Source organism: Coregonus lavaretus (assembly GCF_964263955.1).
Source record: "Coregonus lavaretus genome assembly, chromosome: 15".
Classification (NCBI taxonomy): Eukaryota; Metazoa; Chordata; class Actinopteri; order Salmoniformes; family Salmonidae; genus Coregonus; species Coregonus lavaretus.
Genome location: NC_140002.1, coordinates 19,699,796 through 19,719,504, shown reverse-complemented (window position 1 = coordinate 19,719,504; position 19,709 = coordinate 19,699,796). Strand labels below are relative to the sequence as shown.

General features: G+C 42.8%; 1 protein-coding gene across 1 annotated transcript in view; it reads right to left on the bottom strand.

Moving 5' to 3' along the window:
• Nucleotides 1-6,944: 6,944 nt before the first annotated feature.
• Nucleotides 6,945-19,709, bottom strand: part of LOC311142225 (putative ATP-dependent RNA helicase DDX10) — a 116,592-nt gene continuing 103,827 nt past the window's right edge. The window contains exons 17-18 of the mRNA XM_084177832.1: nucleotides 15,580-15,728; nucleotides 6,945-7,282 (exon numbers count right to left, since the gene is read on the bottom strand). Of these exons, the coding sequence (XP_084033958.1) occupies nucleotides 7,099-7,282; nucleotides 15,580-15,728 (333 nt within the window). The 3' untranslated portion in view covers nucleotides 6,945-7,098. The remainder of the gene's footprint in view (nucleotides 7,283-15,579; nucleotides 15,729-19,709) is intronic.

The window sequence follows — 19,709 nt, the reverse complement described above, 5'->3', positions numbered from 1 at the left end:
GACATTCCCTTGTCCAAACTATGACTTCTAGAATGCAGGAACCTTGAGGGCCATACTTGTGAACATTAGGTACAGTTTAAGTTTAACCTGGACCTCTGTCTCTTAAAATCGTTGACATACTTGCAAGTGGTCAAACACTGTTAGCTGTTCCCATCAGATAACCTGACAGACTCAGCCCTGTGCTAACCTGCACAGCTTGGCGTGATTATATCCGGTTCAAATTCAGTATCAGCCAATTTAACTCTACCCACATGTACATATTACCTCAATTACCTTGACTAACCGGTGCCCCCGCACATTGACTCTGTACCGGTACCCCCTGTATATAGCCTCCCTACTGTTATTTTATTTTACTGCTGCTCTTTAATTATTTGCTATTTTATATTTTTTAATTAACACTTTTTTTTTTTTTTCTTAAAATCTGCATTGTTGGTTAAGGGCTTGTAAGTAATCATTTCACGGTAATGTCTACACCTGTTGTATTCGGCGCATGTGGCAAATAACATTTGATTTGATTTAAAATCGTTGCCGTAGTTGGACATGATCCAACACTTGTTCATGAAAGCGCACTTAACAGCAGTACAATGGCACGTTCTGATAATCAAAGCAACTAGATCACATGCATTTGTCTGACAGTGGCTTCACAGTGTAGAGTGCCTATAACTCTTCGTATGTCGTAGATTGTGGCAAGGGTTGGAATCCCACATTAGTTCCCCGCCCCCTTTGAAATGTATAATTACATTTGTGGATAGTGGGTTGAGAGAAGTGCAGCCAAAACCTTGTAAATGAAGATTACGAATACATTTAATGAGGAGCTTCTTGTTTGAGTCCCTCTTGCAGACCGAGACACAGGCTACTGGCACTGCTACATAAATAATAGTCCCTACTATTGTCTATATTACATAGACGTGTAGGCTACACTTCATGTACAACATTTCATATGCATTATTATAATCATCAACTGTCACATATGCATTATTTGAATGAAGCGTTGAGGACCAGCAGTGAACAGTGTTTTCTCCTCAACAAAAATGCTTGACGCGAGCTAGAACTATCAGTTAATGTGCACTATTGTTTTAGCAGTGCTTACCACCATTAAGCAATGATTAAGATTGTACATGACAGCTATTTGAAGTCCATAAGGCTTTTCAATTCTTTTTTACGATGTACGATAAACTTAAGTTGTAGACTTCCTTTATCTTTTTTTCCATAAAAGAACATGGATGTGTGTGAAATGGATGAGCAAAATCGTGGGATTTTGTCATATGTGAAAATTTGCCTTTCTGAATTTTGTCTAAAGTTAGTAGCTAATAGCCTAGTCAAGGATGCATCATCATGCAATATTGGCACTCTACACTTGAGACAGACCAGCTGAACAAAAGTCAACCTTGAATTTAGAGAGGTTTAAAATATCCCTTTGGTGGCCAAGTTGACCTATTTTAAGGAATGCCATTGGTTGGTGGATATAAAGTAAAATATATTTGATTGGCTGATGCAGAATTTGTTACAGGAAATAATCACCGTCAGCTGGTGAGGTTAGCATAGGGCTAATTTATGCCAGGTTATCTGATGGGACCAGCTACAATGTAGCGTTCTATTACGTGCAACTACGTCGACGATTGTAATTGGCAGATGCACATTGAGAAGAGGTCCAGGTTAAATTGAAACTTTTTCAAATGTTTGCAAGTATGGACCCCTGTGAGGGTCAGATAAGGAAAGGGAAGGGAAGGTTAAAGCTGAGCTCCGCATAAGGTGAAACAGCGGCACTGGTCGCCCCAGGCACATTTGTTATTGTTTTGTTTTTGAAACGGGGCAGAGGAGCATCTTGCATCTGGTAAACAATAAATACAATTGAGTATGTACTATTGCGCGTGTAACACATGGGGATGTGTGAAACTTACTCAAAAGCATTACGTGTCCCGCTTAGCTAGCTTTTGAGGTGACGCGATCGGCTAAGACGCTTGAGGAGGGCGGTCACATGTGTTTGTAAGGCAGAGGTCCCGAGTTCGAGCCAGGTATGGGCAGAATCAGGAGGAAGTGGTAATCGGTAAGCAAGCAGCGTGACGTCCTTAACACGCGCAATGATGTCCGAGAAAAAAAAAAAAAAAAAAAAAAACTGTTCGTTGTTTGAAGTAACTTCTTTCTTGTTGCAAGTAACGTCTTTGTTGTTGCAATATCGCAAACGGACGTGGCAGTTTAACTGCTATGTATTCCAGGGGTATACTACAAAGCAGGATCAATGAGTTAGCCAGCTAACTTGCCTAAATATTCTGAAATAACTTATTTTTAAGAAAGATAAGTTTGAAATATGCATGGTTTAATTGATTCAACAAACAAAAACACATATGTTTAGCTTTCATAATAAACCAGAAAATCAATAGTTATTTATGTGTTGTTTATCAAAGTTAGCTGGCTAACTCATTGATCCTGCTTTGTAGTATACCCCTCAGGTTCAAGATCATGGGAGAGGTTTAAATAGAAAACACAATTTTGTTATTTTACTATTTTTTTTAACCTCAAATCAAGGAAGCGCCCGTGACCCCAAAATGGGCAATCCCATTTTGGGGTCAAAACCCCTAGGTTGGAAACCCCGAACTAGAGGATAGTAGCAGCAAACACTCCCGAGTCAATACACACATAAATTATTGTTGCACCTTGGGGTCTTGGAGAGGTTCTCTCTCCACTGTGTTCAATCGTTAACAAGGTGAACTCGTTAGACAAACACAGATGGAATCATTGTTCCTCATTGCCGTGACTGATAATGACTTGGAAAATGACAAAAACACTATTTACAAAGATAGGGAGATTTTCTTTCCCCCGCAAAAATGCCTGAATTGAACTCATCACTCACAGTGAAATGTGACTGATATTTGAGTCACGCTGCATTACAGCAATCTTTACTCCTACGAATACACTCCCGAGGATCCACAAAGAACATTACCATGAGATGTGCATGGAATGTCAACATACTGCACACACTCAAGATGACAAACTAGACCTTATAACATCAACAAGGTAAAGAAAAAAAAAAGGTAGAGGAAAATAAGTCTACAAAATGGAACCATCTACTCAATCCTATGCCAATGATATGCTATGGCAATGGTATATTGGCGGGCATGGTTATTTTCTACCCCTCTACACTATTACAAGGGCCAGTTTTAAGATGCAATGGTAATACTGAGACAAAGAGATGTTAATAATAAGTGACCAAAGAAGAGCTTGAGGGCTATGGTCTTTTGGCCATATGAGTGGATTGGAGAGGGTCAAGCTTGTACTCTGCTCATAAAGAAAGGAAGGAAAATAAAGACTGAAAAGGTTGGAAACTTTGGGGCAAAGTGGATGGCGAGGCGAGTGGAGAGGGCACACAGCACTGACGGATGACTTAAATTTAAGGAACTGCCTCCATCCGGCCCCATCGCACACAAACAAACTTCATCAGCTACATTTGTCACTGCTGTGAGCAGGGCCCGGCTGTTTGATGCTCCGGCTAAGTTTGATAAGGTCATTGTGGGAGAAACTCACTTCGCTGCTCTGTCTTCTGCAGTCTACATTTTCCCCCTCTCTAATTATGTAGATTTAGTTGGAAAGGACAGGCAGAGGACTCTGCGCTAAAACCCAGTAATCCAGCCTTCCCTGGATTACTCACTCTCTCAGAGCACAGCAAAAGGGGGAGTCAACGCCACAAAAAGGCCATCTGCTTCATTCCCAAAATTGGGGACAGACAAATGGTAAAACCATATATTATGCAAAGGGAAAAAGCCAGATGCGCTTCTAATAAGTGGGTAGCATCTAAACATTACGCCTTCTAGTCTGTTGTTACAAAAAACCCGGACTGCATTGAAAAGGGGATTTACGGCTTCGCAATGGTCAGGTCTCTTAAGTGGTATATTCAAATAAAACTAAAGATTGTTCCACACTTGTTATGAGTAGATATTACCATAAATCTTTCGATAGCTTTTCCACAAAAATGATACAATTACAATAGGAGGCCATTTTCAGTAGTGAAGCAACAATAGTGATTTGCTGACTTTCTATTTTGAGAGTACATTACTGTAAAATCGCTGTGAAGATAATGCAGCTCCCCTGGTTAACTGAGGCACCCACTGACCACTGACATGTTAAAGGGGGAGTGAGACGAGTGCATATGGGTTTTACAGAAAGGGGGAAACTAAGTGGGTTTAAAGACATCTTTCATACATAACTACTAATATAACCATTGGATTGGTCAGTTGTCATGGTGACAGCAAAAATCTGTAACAGGAGGAGACAACAAATGTCCAAAACACAAAAATACACTCTGCTGTGGACAGATTATGAAAAATCCTATTCTGGCATTCTACAGCATTCGGGATCTGCTAAATGACACTAAACAAAAATATAAACGCAACATGTAAAGTGTTGGTCCCATGTTTCATTAGATGAAATAAATGATCCCAGAAATGTTCCATACGCACAAAAATATTATTTATCTAAAATCTTGTGCACAAATTTGTTTATATCCATGTTAGTGAGTATTTCTCCTTTGTCAAGATAATCAATCCACCTGACAGGCATATCAAGAAGCTGATTAAACAGCGTGATCATTACACAGGTGCACCTTGAGGACAATAAAAGGCCACTCTAAAATGTGCAGTTGTGTCACACAACACAACGCCACAGATGTCTCAAGTTTTGAGGGAGCATACAATTGGAATGCTGACTGCAGGAATATCCACCAGAGCTGTTGCCAGAGAATTGGATGTTCATTTCTCTACCATAAGCCACCTCTGGCATTTTAGAGAACTTGGCTGTATGTCCAACTGGCCTCACAACCGCAGACCACGTGTAATAGCCATCACGTCATGTTTCAGCATGATAATGCACAGCCCCATATTGCAAGGATCTGTACACAATTCCTGGAAGCTGAAAATGTCCCAGTTCTTCCATGAACTGCATACTCACCAGACATGTCACCCATTGAGCCCGCTTGGGATGCTCTGGATCGACGTATACGACAGCGTGTTCCAGTTCCCGCCAATATCCAGCAACTTTGCACAGCCATTGAAGAGGAGTGGGACAACATTCCACAAGCCACAATCAACAGCCTGATCCACTCTATGCGAGGAAGATGTCGCGCTGCATGAGGCAAATGGTGGTCACATCAGATACTGACTGGTTCTCTGATCCACTCCCCTACTTTCTTTTTTAAAGGTATCTGTGACCAACATATGCATATCTGTATTCTCAGTCATGTGAAATCCATAGATTAGGACTGATTTCCTTATATGAACTGTAACTCAGTAAAGTCTTTGAATAGCATGAAAAAAAAAAATTTATGCACTCACTAACTGTAAGTCGCTCTGGATAAGAGCGTCTGCTAAATGACAAAATTTTTTATATATTGTTGCATATTGCTTTTATCTTTTTGTTCAGTGTAAGTTATGTCAATCACAGGGGAGTCGTGGGCAAGGCCTACGCCCATGTAATATTTGAACATGATGTGCTGGGAGCTGGAGGTCTGAAAGCTGCCCCAGGTGAGCCTCAGATGACATGAAACCACTTCCTTCTCTGTGAAAGGCATAACAAGCTGCACCACCGATGCCAATAAAAGTAATGGAATACCTTGAAGTCCCTGTCGCGAACTGTGCCCCATTATTCAGAATAAACGCCTGGGGTCTCTCTAGAGGTAGTGGGATTAGTGTAATAGCAGAGCTATACTATTATGACATGTCACACAGAAGTCACATTTTGTGAGGTCCCACAATTTCCATTGGGTTTTGTCATACACCTAGGATTACAAAATTCCGGTAACTTTCCCCAAAATTCCCAGAAATCCTGGTTAGAATATTCCTGTCATCAAGAATAAACAGGAAATCTGGGAATCCTTCATCCAGGACTTCTGGAAAACCTGAGAATCTTATGGGAATTTTGGAACTCTAGTCATACATATTTTGATATTACCGTCAATGACATGGATCTTTCCTTTCTATCAAGTCAAGTGGCGCTACAGCCGAGCATAAAAAATTAATGATTAAGCCAAAAAAAAGTGGGGAAAAGCTATAACAGGTAATGGGTCACAGATGGCGACTGGGACTTGAAGGTATTACATTACTGTTGTTTATTTTGAACCAGTGATGCAGCATTCTATGCTTCATGCAGAGAAGGCAGTGGTTTGAAGTAATATGAGGCTGCATTGTCTTAGAGCCAGACAAGCGGCAACTTTCAAACCTGGAACTGCAGTGAGGGAGAGGGGGAATAGAACAAGTGGAGAGAAAAAAATATATATGTGATGAAACATAAAGAGCCAGTGAGAGCTAGAGAACCAAACAGAGAGAGAGAGGAGTGAGATGTAATGGGGGAAAACAGTGTGATGAGAGCAACAAGAGTGAAAGAGTACCATCGGGACAGCAAGAGGAAATTTAACACAAAAAGTGAAAGGGACAGAAAATAGTGGTCTTGGGATCTGGGACAAGCATGTCTGCGTATTGTACATCTGTCAGCCTGACAGTCCTCCCTCGTAGTGTGGAGCAGATCTCCTCTGGTGAGACCACAGGGGGTAGAAGGAATAATACATTAATTTCCTTCTAGAATGTGCCAAAGTAATTTACATCTGTGAAAATAAAAACCTGAAAGTGGGCTTCAGGCTTTAACCAAGTGAATGGTGGTCGCGTTGCCCCTGTATCGAGCTAGAATCAAATAATTCCAGTCAAGGTGCAGCACGTTCCATGCCATTATATTACAATAGACATCACCTGGAACGAGATGCAGAGAAACACGTACGCCAAGGAAGTGGCTGTGTGATATTACTTTCAGTCATAAAACGGATGGGTGCTTGAAAGGGTATTTTAGAACAAAGAGAAACACTTGAGAAGAAATGTAAAACAGTATTTGGATAGGTACTAACTAAAGCACTTGTCAAATGTTTTCCATGTTAAATTACATTTTATATACCAAACAATCACGTGTAACTGTAAATTGTATGTTTTATTTGACAGTTTGGAAAATCTCTAATGTTCCCAAAATAGTTGGGAACATCCCCAAATAATAACAGGACAACAAGACATTGAAGAGGATGCTCCATAACACAGAGTGTTCGGTAAATGTCCTCTTTCGCGAGCCCTAGCGCCGGTTCCCCAGCAGATGCAGGACCAGCTCTTCGTCCTCAGCCAGAGAGAGGCCAGTGTCCAGGGGCTTGGCAGCTGCCTGTTGCCTGGGTCTCTTCCGGGTTCCCGCTGCCTCTTCTTCCTCACCAGAGTCATCGCTGCAGTCACTGTGGCTGCGCTTCCTCATCCCAGCAGTAGGGCTTTAAACAAAGAGAGGAAAAAGGTTTTAACAATCAGTTTAGCTCACATCAATGGGAGTGCGGTTTATATTGAGGGTCGGTCTATGGAGATGGGCTTTGAAAGGTGTTATGAGAGATACCGTGGTTCATGGGGATCTGTGTAAGAGAGGAAGAGGAACGCAACCCTGGGAGGTACCTTGGTTAAAAGTCTTCCAATGTTGCTAGCTGTTTGATTGCTTTCGGCTGCTCACGGTTCTTTGTAATTAAGAGGGATGGAAAGATGCATCCGTCTCATATCTATCTGATAGGGGAGATAGCTGGCCCTCTTTATTCAAAGTTGTGAGATGGCGTGGAAATAAGCAGTTCTATAGAGATCTCCAGGACTCTGTGTCAGGATGATCAGACACCAGCAATGGCATAATGGGATTAATTGAAAAAATTAGCCAAAAAAAACACGTCTAAAACTTTGGGAACACGACTTAACTTTGATGAAGTCAATTGTTGTGGATCAATTGAGAGGGGAATGCTTTATCATGTGAACAGGAAGCAGAGTGAAACACAGTTATTGCTGATAGAGTCGTCTCTCCTATTATCTACACCTCCGATTCATGACACTCTACAACTCTGGGGCTGGGTGGTGAGCACTAGGAATACAAATTGGCTGCCTTGGATGCAGAACCCCCATTGGGGTCATATTCATTAAGGAACACAGTAGGAAAACGGTTTGCAACGGAAAACTAAAACAAGTGTTTTTTTGTTGTTGGATAAGTTCAGATGGTACCTCCTCGTTTCGCCTGTTTTCCTCCAATTAATTTCTAATGAGTTACTTTTAAAGTAACCTTGCCAACCACAAACATGTAGGCAAGCGCATTCTCTTGACAGTCTTTCAGCTAGCCATAAAGAGGAGTAATTTAACCCAAAGTAAAAAGGAAGGGGAAAACCAGTGGTACATTTGTCTTGCTTTGCTGTTTGTTAGTGCTGACAGGGTGGTTCTCTCTAACCTTAGTCCATGGTGAACACAACCTGAGCCCAAATGAAGAACTTAGTTTGTAGAAAATCTGTTTGGTGCAGATAGTGAAAACATGATAAGTTGGGGAATGGTCCCACCTGATCAGAGTAAGTTATGTTTGCAATTTTAATCTATACTGAACAAAAATATAAAACGCAACATGCAACAATTTCAAAGACTTTGCTGAGTTACAATTCATTTAAAGAAATCAGTCAATTGAAATAAATTCATTAGTCCCTAATCTATGGATTTCACATGACTGGGAATACAAATATGCATCTGTTGGTCACAGATACCTTCAAAAAAGGTAGGGGCGTGGATCAGAAAACCAGTCAGTATCTGGTGTGACCACCATTTGCCTCATGCAGCGAGACACATCTCCTTTGCATAGAGTTGATCAGGCTGTTGATTGTGGCCTGTGGAATGTTGTCCCACTCCTCTTCAATGGCTGTGTGAAGTTGCTGGATATTGGCGGGAACTGGAACACGCCATTGTACACGTCGATACAGAGCATCCCAAACATGCTCAATGGGTGACATGTCTGGTGAGTATGCAGGCCATGGAAGAACTGGGACATTTTCAGCTTCCAGGAATTGTGTACAGATCCTTGCAACATGGGGCCGTACATTATCATGCTGGAACATGAATAGCACAACAATGGGCCTCAGGATCTCATCACGGTATCTCTGTGCATTCAAATTGCCATCCATAAAATGCAATTGTGTTCGTTGTCCGTAGCTTATGCCTGCCTATACCATAACCCAACCTCCCCCATGGGGCACACTGTTCACAACGTCGACATCAGCAAACCACTCGCCCACACGACGCAATACACGCGGTCTGCCATCTGCCACCGTTTGTCCCCAGCGCAAGGTGCACCTGTGTAATGATCATGCTGTTTAATCAGCTTCTTGATATGCCACATCTGTCAGGTGGATGGATTATCTTGGAAAATGAGAAATGCTCACTAACAGGGATGTAAACAAATTTGTGCACAACATTTCTGAGAAAAAAGATTTTGTGAGCGTATGGAACATTTCTGGGATCTTTCATTTGAGCTCATGAAACATGGGACCAACAACTTTACATGTTGTGTTTATATTTTTGTTCAGTGTAGCTACGGAGGAGCGGCTAATATGGAGTAACTTTAAATGTCAGAGAGTTGGCTCAACGCCGAGGCTAGCTCAACGCCCTGGACCAGAGCTAGCTAACAAGCTTGTGTGCGCAGCGGCACCAGAATTCAAAACACTTACACAAGTCTTACCGTTTTGTTATTAATAAATCCAATGTGAAACATACAATCATAACTATAGTATCCTTAACTAGCCTAGAAAACTAGCTGGCAGGCAGACACTGGATGGACAAGTTTTAGAGACAAAGTGCTTTACATAGGCACTTTGATGGCCTTGGAACATAAGTCATTATTAACTGGTTTCAATGCATTTAAAAGAATCGTTCTGGTTAAATCATCAACACTTAAGCAGTGTTCACATTGGCAGTTTGAAGTGACTCAAATACTACACTGCTCAAAAAAATAAAGGGAACACTAAAATAACACATCCTAGATCTGAATGAATGAAATAATCTTATTAAATACTTTTTTCTTTACATAGTTGAATGTGCTGACAACAAAATCACACACAAATTATCAATGGAAATCAAATTTATCAACCCATGGAGGTCTGGATTTGGAGTCACCCTCAAAATTAAAGTGGAAAACCACACTACAAGCTGATCCAACTTTGATGTAATGTCCTTAAAACAAGTCAAAATGAGGCTCAGTAGTGTGTGTGGCCTCCACGTACGTGCCTGTATGACCTCCCTACAACGCCTGGGCATGCTCCTGATGAGGTGGCGGATGGTCTCCTGAGGGATCTCCTCCCAGACCTGGACTAAAGCATCCGCCAACTCCTGGACAGTCTGTGGTGCAACGTGGCGTTGGTGGATGGAGCGAGACATGATGTCCCAGATGTGCTCAATTGGATTCAGGTCTGGGGAACGGGCGGGCCAGTCCATAGCATCAATGCCTTCCTCTTGCAGGAACTGCTGACACACTCCAGCCACATGAGGTCTAGCATTGTCTTGCATTAGGAGGAACCCAGGGCCAACCGCACCAGCATATGGTCTCACAAGGGGTCTGAGGATCTCATCTCGGTACCTAATGGCAGTCAGGCTACCTCTGGCGAGCACATGGAGGGCTGTGCGGCCCCCCAAAGAAATGCCACCCCATACCATGACTGACCAACCGCCAAACCGGTCATGCTGGAGGATGTTGCAGGCAGCAGAACGTTCTCCACGGCGTCTCCAGACTCTGTCACGTGCTCAGTGTGAACCTGCTTTCATCTGTGAAGAGCACAGGGCGCCAGTGGCGAATTTGCCAATCTTGGTGTTCTCTGGCAAATGCCAAACGTCCTGCACGGTGTTGGGCTGTAAGCACAACCCCCACCTGTGGACGTCGGGCCCTCATACCACCCTCATGGAGTCTGTTTCTGACCGTTTGAGCAGACACATGCACATTTGTGGCCTGCTGGAGGTCATTTTGCAGGGCTCTGGCAGTGCTCCTCCTTGCACAAAGGCGGCGGTAGCAGTCCTGCTGCTGGGTTGTTGCCTTCCTACGGCCTCCTCGTCTCCTGATGTACTGGCCTGTCACCTGGTAGTGCCTCCATGCTCTGGACACTACGCTGACAGACACAGCAAACCTTCTTGCCACAGCTCGCATTGATGTGCCATCCTGGATGAGCTGCACTACCTGAGCCACTTGTGTGGGTGGTAGACTCCGTCTCATGCTACCACTAGAGTGAAAGCACCGCCAGCATTCAAAAGTGACCAAAACATCAGCCAGGAAGCATAGGAACTGAGAAGTGGTCTGTGGTCACCACCTGCAAAACCAGTCCTTTATTGGGGGTGTCTTGCTAATTGCCTATAATGTCCACCTGTTGTCTATTCCATTTGCACAACAGCATGTGAAATGTATTGTCAATCAGTGTTGCTTCCTAAGTGGACAGTTTGATTTCACAGAAGTGTGATTGACTTGGAGTTACATTGTGTTGTTTAAGTGTTCCCTTTATTTTTTTGAGCAGTGTATTTTTTTGCATATCCAATTAGAATCTGTTCTTTTTCCTGCAGTCTGAACAGCCAAAAAGCACATGGAATCAGATATTTCAAGCCACAATTCAAACCACCTTCGTAAGTGGTTTGAGAAGTCAAATACAAATCTGATTCCTGGCCATGTGACTTGTGTCTGAACGGTCAAATGTGATTTGCCCTCCAATGGTTTTTAGACTGTTATCCATAAAATGCAATTTCTTTGAAAGTTGGATCATCATATCCTTTGAGGCTTTAAAAAAAAGCCTCTTACATTGGGAAATGTCCATGGCAGGCGTTGTCGTCACCTTTGTTTGCTACATAACTTCTGAGTGATAGGAAGCACGAGCACACCACCACCACCCAGCCTACACCACTGCACACACCCGTCATTACGATAATAACTATCGTTGCCATGTCAACAAATGACTGCTGTCTGAACACACACAAGTCTGATTTGGTCACTTGTAACTCGCTGTTTGGACTGTCAGTATTCCAAAACGGATTTGAAAAACGAAACTGTTGAATAATTTAAGGCTTTTCTCATGTGGATCCACACATAACTGTATGTGGTGGTATATAATATATAGACAGGAATGGGGTTAACAACTGATAAGAGGGAATGTTTCATATGTTATGGCCCTCACGTCAATCATGGCTTAAGTTGTGTTGCAAACATAATTAATTCCGATCAGGTGGGACGATTCCCCAACATCTAATGTTCTTACTATCTGCACCAAACAGATTTTCTACAAACAAAGTTCTTCATTTGGGCTCAGGTTGTGTTCACCATGGACTAAGGTTAGAGAGAACCACCCTGACAGCACTAACAAACAGCAAAGCAAGACAAATGTACCACTGGTTTTCCCCTTCCTTTTTTACTTTGGGTTAAATTACTCCTCTTTATGGCTAGCTGAAAGACTGTCAAGAGAATGCGCTTGCCTACATGTTTATGGTTGGCAAGGTTACTGTTAAAAGTAACTCGCCTCACCTTATATCCTCACTGTAAATCAGTTTATACTCCAGAGTTCTATGTTTTCTGTATTTATATAGTTTATTCCGTATGTTGGTTATGTTTCTGTATTCTGTTTGTACATTGTCTATTGCTGGCAGCAACTATTCACCAAGTCAAATTCTGGGTATGTGTATTGGTTGGTTTATTCGGATCTCCATTAGCTTTTGCCGAAACAGCAGCTATTTCTACCTGGGGTCCACACAAAAACATAAAACACAAATCTAAAATAAAACAATATACAGCGCTCTCCTGAATTATTGGCCCCTAGGTAAAGATGAACAAAAAAGGCTATGGAAAAGTTTCTGCATTTCCAGCACTCATTTGAGAATTTCCACACTGCCACTGCACGATATGGGGAAACAATCTAGGCCTTATTTTTAACCAAATGGTGCAATTGCGATTTGACTTGCGATTTAGCGCAAAACACTTTGGTGAACTGTTGGAATCATGGAAATAGAATGATTATTCTAATTCTATAGTTAGAATTTAATAGTGGGCACTTTGAATACAGTGTTGTTTGACATGACAATGAATGAAAATGCCAGGGATGAGTTACTGTGACAGGTAAGGAACCAAAGTGTTATTTTGTTTTTTTTAGGAACCAAAGTGTTGATAAGTGTTTCCTAGGGGACCCTATAATCTTTGGCTACATTGAATGTTCTCTCTTCACTAATGTATGTAGCTAACATTCATGCTTCGCGTATTCCTCTTTGATTTAGAAGATACTGTTGCACAAACAACATGCTGATTTAGGTCTACACCATCACTGGTATTATCAGGCTGTATAGCTAATTACGTTTGCTCTGACTCAGTACATTTATTAGCTAGCTAACTAGCTAACTAGCGATTACCATTAGCGGCTAACAAGATTTAGGCCCAACTTCCTAAGAAAAGACAAACTAGCTGCTTGCAGATGTAAGAAACACAAACTAAATGTAATTATAGAACGCTAGTGGATTTATAATAAGAAGCAAAGTGAAAACAGCATCGTTGTCATCAACATTGTTGTATGTGCTGCATTGACCATGCAGACTGAACGCAAGTGACTCCTGGTCGAGGAACAACAAATGTGCTCCTTGAGTGACAGAGGGTGGGGCTAAGTCTGTGTGGAAAGCGGCATAGAGAGAGAGTGAAGAGAGATGACAGGGTTTAGCCGGCAGGGGTATTCTTGTCCCATCGCGCACAAGCGACTCCTGTGGCGGGCCGGGTGCAGTGCACATAATCAATGTTATTTGATTATGCCTACAATCTGGAATTTTCGTCAGTAATATTTATAATAAAAACTAGAAGAGAAGCAGTTAAATCTCTCGTCAACCCTCAACCAGGAAAGACTGGCATGCATGTTGTCAATGTTAGTTCTGTATGTGCAGTTAAGGGCAAAGCGTGCTGCTCTGTTTTGAGCCAGCTGCAGCTTTACTAGGTTTTTCTTTGCTGCACTTGACCATATTACCAGACTGTAATCAAGATTGGACAAGACCAGAGCCTGAAAAACTAGCACAGTTGATTTTTGTACTTGGCGAATAACGTGATTCTGATTTTGGTGGTGGTGATACATAATTAACACAGTGTCAGAAACGAGGGTAATATGGGCTGCTAAAGGCTGTGCATCAATCAATTGCGCCCCTATGGTTAGCGAGTAGCATGCTAATGATTGTCTATATCCAATTAAAGCCAATTGGCCTTAGAGCTGTCCTGGGGACATCAAACCATCCAAACACCTGATAGTGCTGCTACTCATCATGTCACCGGCTGTTGCCCTGGAGATCACGATCAAACGACTCAGTGATTACGTCAGCCAGGGAGACTGTCAATTACACTGTCATTCATCATCACCACAGGATATGAGCAGTGGAGTCAGTCAACCAGAGGAATAGGCCAGTACAGGCATGGATGGACTCAGCAGGGACATGGAATGGATAGACAGTACAGCATATCCTTGGTGCGCTGTAACAATGGCCAGGCCATAAACCAGCAGCACAGGGAGGGTTCTCTTACAGATAGTAGTGGTGTGTGGAAATCTGCCAGGGGAAGGCACTAGGAGGTGGTGTTAATATACACTGGAGGCAAGAGAGAGAGGGAGAGAGAGAGGAGGGGGGTGCAGTAGAAGGTGTCAAGGTTAGGGTGATAAATAAGTGGTGTTCTGAGAAACCCCTCCTTGGTATAAACCAGTGTCCCGAGGAGAGAGGCAGGCAGGCAGGCTAGTGGTAGATCTCCGTGGTAACGGGCCAGCGTAGTCATGCAGTGAACGCCGGGGGAGTGGAGCGATGCATAAATCTCCTCTCGCCTCCAGCCCTCTGGACTAGTGGGCTTACGGAGGAGGAGGAGATGGAATGAACATCACCTGCTCCTTCACACACAAGGGGAGAGGGAGGGGGTAATAAATGCAGGCGGAGGGAGAGAAAGAGGCAGAGAGAGAGAAAGAAGTGTATGTGAGGAAGCGAACAGCACAGGGCCAGAGAGAGGTAAGTAGAATCAAGTCAGAGCGCGAGAGCACAAAGACAATACAACGTAGCAGACACCTAAGACCTCGAGAAAAGAGAGGAAGATGTGGAGCAGAAAACCAGAAGCCTCGTACTGCCTGACTCTCTGCCTTTAAATCCTTGGTGCATTGCCCTGTAGCGAGAGGCCACGTTGCCCTTCACCCTCGGCTGCCACTTTTAATCTGCCTCTAACTACACACTTTATAGCCTAGCTGCCACACACCCCACGATCAATGCCTCGGCCAGCGGGCTACAAAGGGAGTCCTCCCTCCTGGAAAGGGTATAGTTCTGCTCTGGAGGCAATTACACCTCGAATCCCAATAACCCCAGGCAGACGAGCAGGGATACAGCGCTGCAAATCTAATGAATCTAGGAATGCTCGATAGAAACAACCCCCGCTACAACAGACTGCCGGTCCTATAACGCTGCGCAGCTCGTTGTTTTCCAATATGGATTTCTTGAGAAATGTCAGACCATTGCTGGATCACAAGCCCATGGCTTCTCGATTCTGTCTGGTAGCTTTGAAAAGATTGGACATGTAACAGTGAATTCCAGACATCTAGGCTTGGTCGAATTGATGCCTGTTCTTTCAGATCTACTAGTCACAAAATCCTTATGGGTAGGGGCTGCATTGTCAAGTGATTTTAAATGCTCTGGCTGGAGCCTTTAGTCTATCATACATTCAGTTTCAGCCTAAAAACTAGCTGGTACAGTAGCCTATAGTTTTTACCTGCTCTGGTCATCTTCTTCCTCTGAGTCGGAGCATAGTTTGTCCGGGTCGGGCAGCGTGCTGGGGTCAAACTCCTCTCCATCGGCACCGTCCAGGTACGCTACCACCTCCTCTTCATCATTCTCATCCTCCTCACCTGACTTCTGCTCCTGGGACAAACACAACGGGACAAAATACACTGTTACTTCAAATACCTCAGGTGTTGGATTCAATAAGCAAATCAACCAATTGTGTGAAGACTATATGAAACCCGATGAATGATGCACCGGCTGTCTTGAAAAAGGTCTTACTGACCGAATAATTTACACATCAAAAGGTACAGATGTAAATGGTGAGTGGGGGTAAGATAGGAACATCACACAAGTTGTGTGCGATGTCAATAGCTTCAGTTGACATTGGCAATGCAATCAATAAAATAGATGAACTAACATGGTGAGGAGGAGAAACAAATTCCCCATACACAGTAATGTATGAGTACCGATGTTAGTGTATCCAATTACTGGATGCCATCTTTCATGAGGAGAAAGCTTGCCAAACCACACCAAAATCACACCCCTATATGAAATCAGCAACAATACTAAGTCTGAAGCTGGAAAGTAGCAATACTGCTGGGGGGCGGACAGAAATAATAGGATGAAAATGTATTCACAGTGAAAGCCAGAGGGATACAAATATCTGGAAGGTTAAAGCAGTATAAGATAAGAAAACTCAAACTGCCTGGTGCAGGAGTAGGTTAAAGGAATAGGGGAAAGATAAACGCAGCTGGATATTGAGGTTTACAGAGACAGGCAGAAAGGTAACCCTAGTAATGCGAGCATCGTAAGGACCGAACCACTCTGCTCGTGTGTGTCACTAATAACCTGTGGATCTCCCTCACACAATGTAACCTACAGTGAGGGAAAAAAGTATTTGATCCCCTGCTGATTTTGTACGTTTGCCCACTGACAAAGAAATGATCAGTCTATAATTTTAATGGTAGGTTTATTTGAACAGTGAGAGACAGAATAACAACAAAAAAATCCAGAAAAACGCATGTCAAAAATGTTATAAATTGATTTGCATTTTAATGAGGGAAATAAGTATTTGACCCCTCTGCAAAACATGACTTAGTACTTGTTGGCAAAACCCTTGTTGGCAATCACAGAGGTCAGACATTTCTTGTAGTTGGCCACCAGGTTTGCACACATCTCAGGAGGGATTTTGTCCCACTCCTCTTTGCAGATCTTCTCCAAGTCATTAAGGTTTCGAGGCTGACGTTTGGCAACTCGAACCTTCAGCTCCCTCCACAGATTTTCTATGGTATTATGGTCTGGAGACTGGCTAGGCCACTCCAGGACCTTAATGTGCTTCTTCTTGAGCCACTCCTTTGTTGCCTTGGCCGTGTGTTTTGGGTCATTGTCATGCTGGAATACCCATCCACGACCCATTTTCAATGCCCTGGCTGAAGGAAGGAGGTTCTCACCCAAGAATTGACAGTACATGGCCCCGTCCATCGTCCCTTTGATGCGGTGAAGTTGTCCTGTCCCCTCAGCAGAAAAACACCCCCAAAGCATAATGTTTCCACCTCCATGTTCAATGGTGGGGATGGTGTTCTTGGGGTCATAGGCAGCATTCCTCCTCCTCCAAACACGGCGAGTTGAGTTGATGCCAAAGAGCTCCATTTTGGTCTCATCTGACCACAACACTTTCACCCAGTTCTCCTCTGAATCATTCAGATGTTCATTGGTAAACTTCAGACGGGCCTGTGTATGTGCTTTCTTGAGCAGGGGGACCTTGCAGGCGCTGCAGGATTTCAGTCCTTCACAACGTAGTGTGTTACCAATTGTTTTCTTGGTGACTATGATCCCAGCTGCCTTGAGATCATTGACAAGATCCTCCCGTGTAGTTCTGGGCTGATTCCTCACCGTTCTCATGATCATTGCAACTCCACGAGGTGAGATCTTGCATGGAGCCCCAGGCCGAGGGAGATTGACAGTTATTTTGTGTTTCTTCCATTTGCGAATAAATCGCACCAACTGTTGTCACCTTCTCACCAAGCTGCTTGGCGATGGTCTTGTAGCCCATTCCAGCCTTGTGTAGGTCTACAATCTTGTCCCTGACATCCTTGGAGCTCTTTGGTCTTGGCCATGGTGGAGAGTTTGGAATGTGTGCTCCTAATCTCAGCTCGTTACCTGTATAAAAGACACCTGTGAGCCAGAAATCTTTCTGATTGAGAGGGGGTCAAATACTTATTTTCCTCATTAAAATGCAAATCAATTTATTACATTTTTTACATGTGTTTTTCTGGATTTTTTTGTTGTTATTCTGTCTCTCACTGTTCAAATAAACCTACCATTAAAATTATAGACTGATCATTTCTTTGTCAGTGGGCAAACGTACCAAATCAGCAGGGGATCAAATACTTTTTTCCCCTCACTGTATATGCATATATGCCAGACAATAAAAGCTACAAATAAAACAAGTGGAAGTTCTAGGGAGTTTTACTGTGTGATTTTTAATCCAAGCAGGGAATGAGAGGGGAGGTACCAAGAGGAGAGAGAAATAATTGATATACTTAAAATGGATGAAACTGCCCAGTGGAACGCACTTGTTAATGAGCTTGGGTTCTCAGACCCACAGAGCCCCCATCTTATAAAAGAATCTGGGACCAACACGGCTGTGGTAGATTTCTCTATGGACAGCTATAATGAGAGGGTCCCATTTGTTCCACATATCTGAATCCATGTCTCTAATCTCAGTGTTCAACAAGCCTTATTCGTCCCACACAGACAAGTCAGACTTAACGGCTTCCGGAAAACCATGAAGAAAGAGAGGAGAACATTGCTGTTTTTAACAATTCGATGGACTTTCTCAGATCATCTGATATGTGAGAATGAGACCTCCCCCACAGAATGTTTGAAATTGAATAAGGTCAAAAGGTATGACTGTTACTTCAAATTGGGTAAATGGCGTCACTCCAGAGGCTACCGCAGAAAACAGAGAGGGTCATGAGCACGAAACGTTGCAGATGAAAGAGTTAGCTATAGCAATGCACTCTACCCCTTTCATAGCTTTCCAAACAGAACCTGCAGTATGGATTTTCCTACATTCTGGTGGTTATGCACAGTGTCCAAAAAATTAAGGACACCTGTTCTTTCCATGACAGACTGACCAGGTGAAAGCTATGATCCCTTATTGATCACTTGTTAAATCCACTTCAAATCAGTGTAGATGAAGGGGAGGAGACAGGTTAAAGAATGATGTTTAAGCCTTGAGACAATTGAGACACGGATTGTTTATGTGTGCCAGAGGGTGAATGGGCAAGACATAAGATTGAAGTGCCTTTGAACGGGGTGTGGGTAGTAGGTGCCAGGCGCACCGGTTTGTGTCAAGAACAGCAATGCTGCTGGGTCAACATGAGGCAAAAAAAAAAGGGCAACTCAATATTAGGAAGGTGTTCCTAATGTTTGGTATACTCAGTATAGAGCGCAGCTAAGTAAATAGTTCAATGCACTTTGCTGATTTAATTAAGAGATATACACATGAAGTAGAATGAAAGGCAGAGTTCTAAGCTTAGTGAATGACATTGAAGCAATAGCCAGGCCGCATATGTAGGCTTAATACAGACACAGTATGCCATAGTATTTCACTCTTCCTACAGTATGTTAGAGCCTATATACTAAAGCTGGGCGATATGGACCAATATCCATATTGAAACAACGTGCCTGAATTGATGCGATAACGATAAATAGAAGTTTAGAACATTAATGTGCACCATTTTTGTTTTGTTTTTATCCTTTCAACTTCTACTACTAGTTTGATGGTTGTAGCCATCAATTGTCTCATTAACAGTCACCCATATTAGCAAACTTATTTCATTTCAAACTTCACATTTCTCTAGTATAGGCTACTTATCGTAATGAACGATATGAACAAGCTGCCTGCGATAAGTGATCAGTGTCGATCATTTTTTGTTTTATCTTCCTTGCTCCACTATCTACTCCTATATCCTCATCTCAACTCCTATACCCATTTACTACCCAGAGCCGACAAAATGGGGGAGGTGAAGGAAGAAGCGGGTACATTGTAGTAATTCTTGAAGCTAGGGAGGAAATCTAATCTATATCTAATATTAGAACACTTTAGTATTA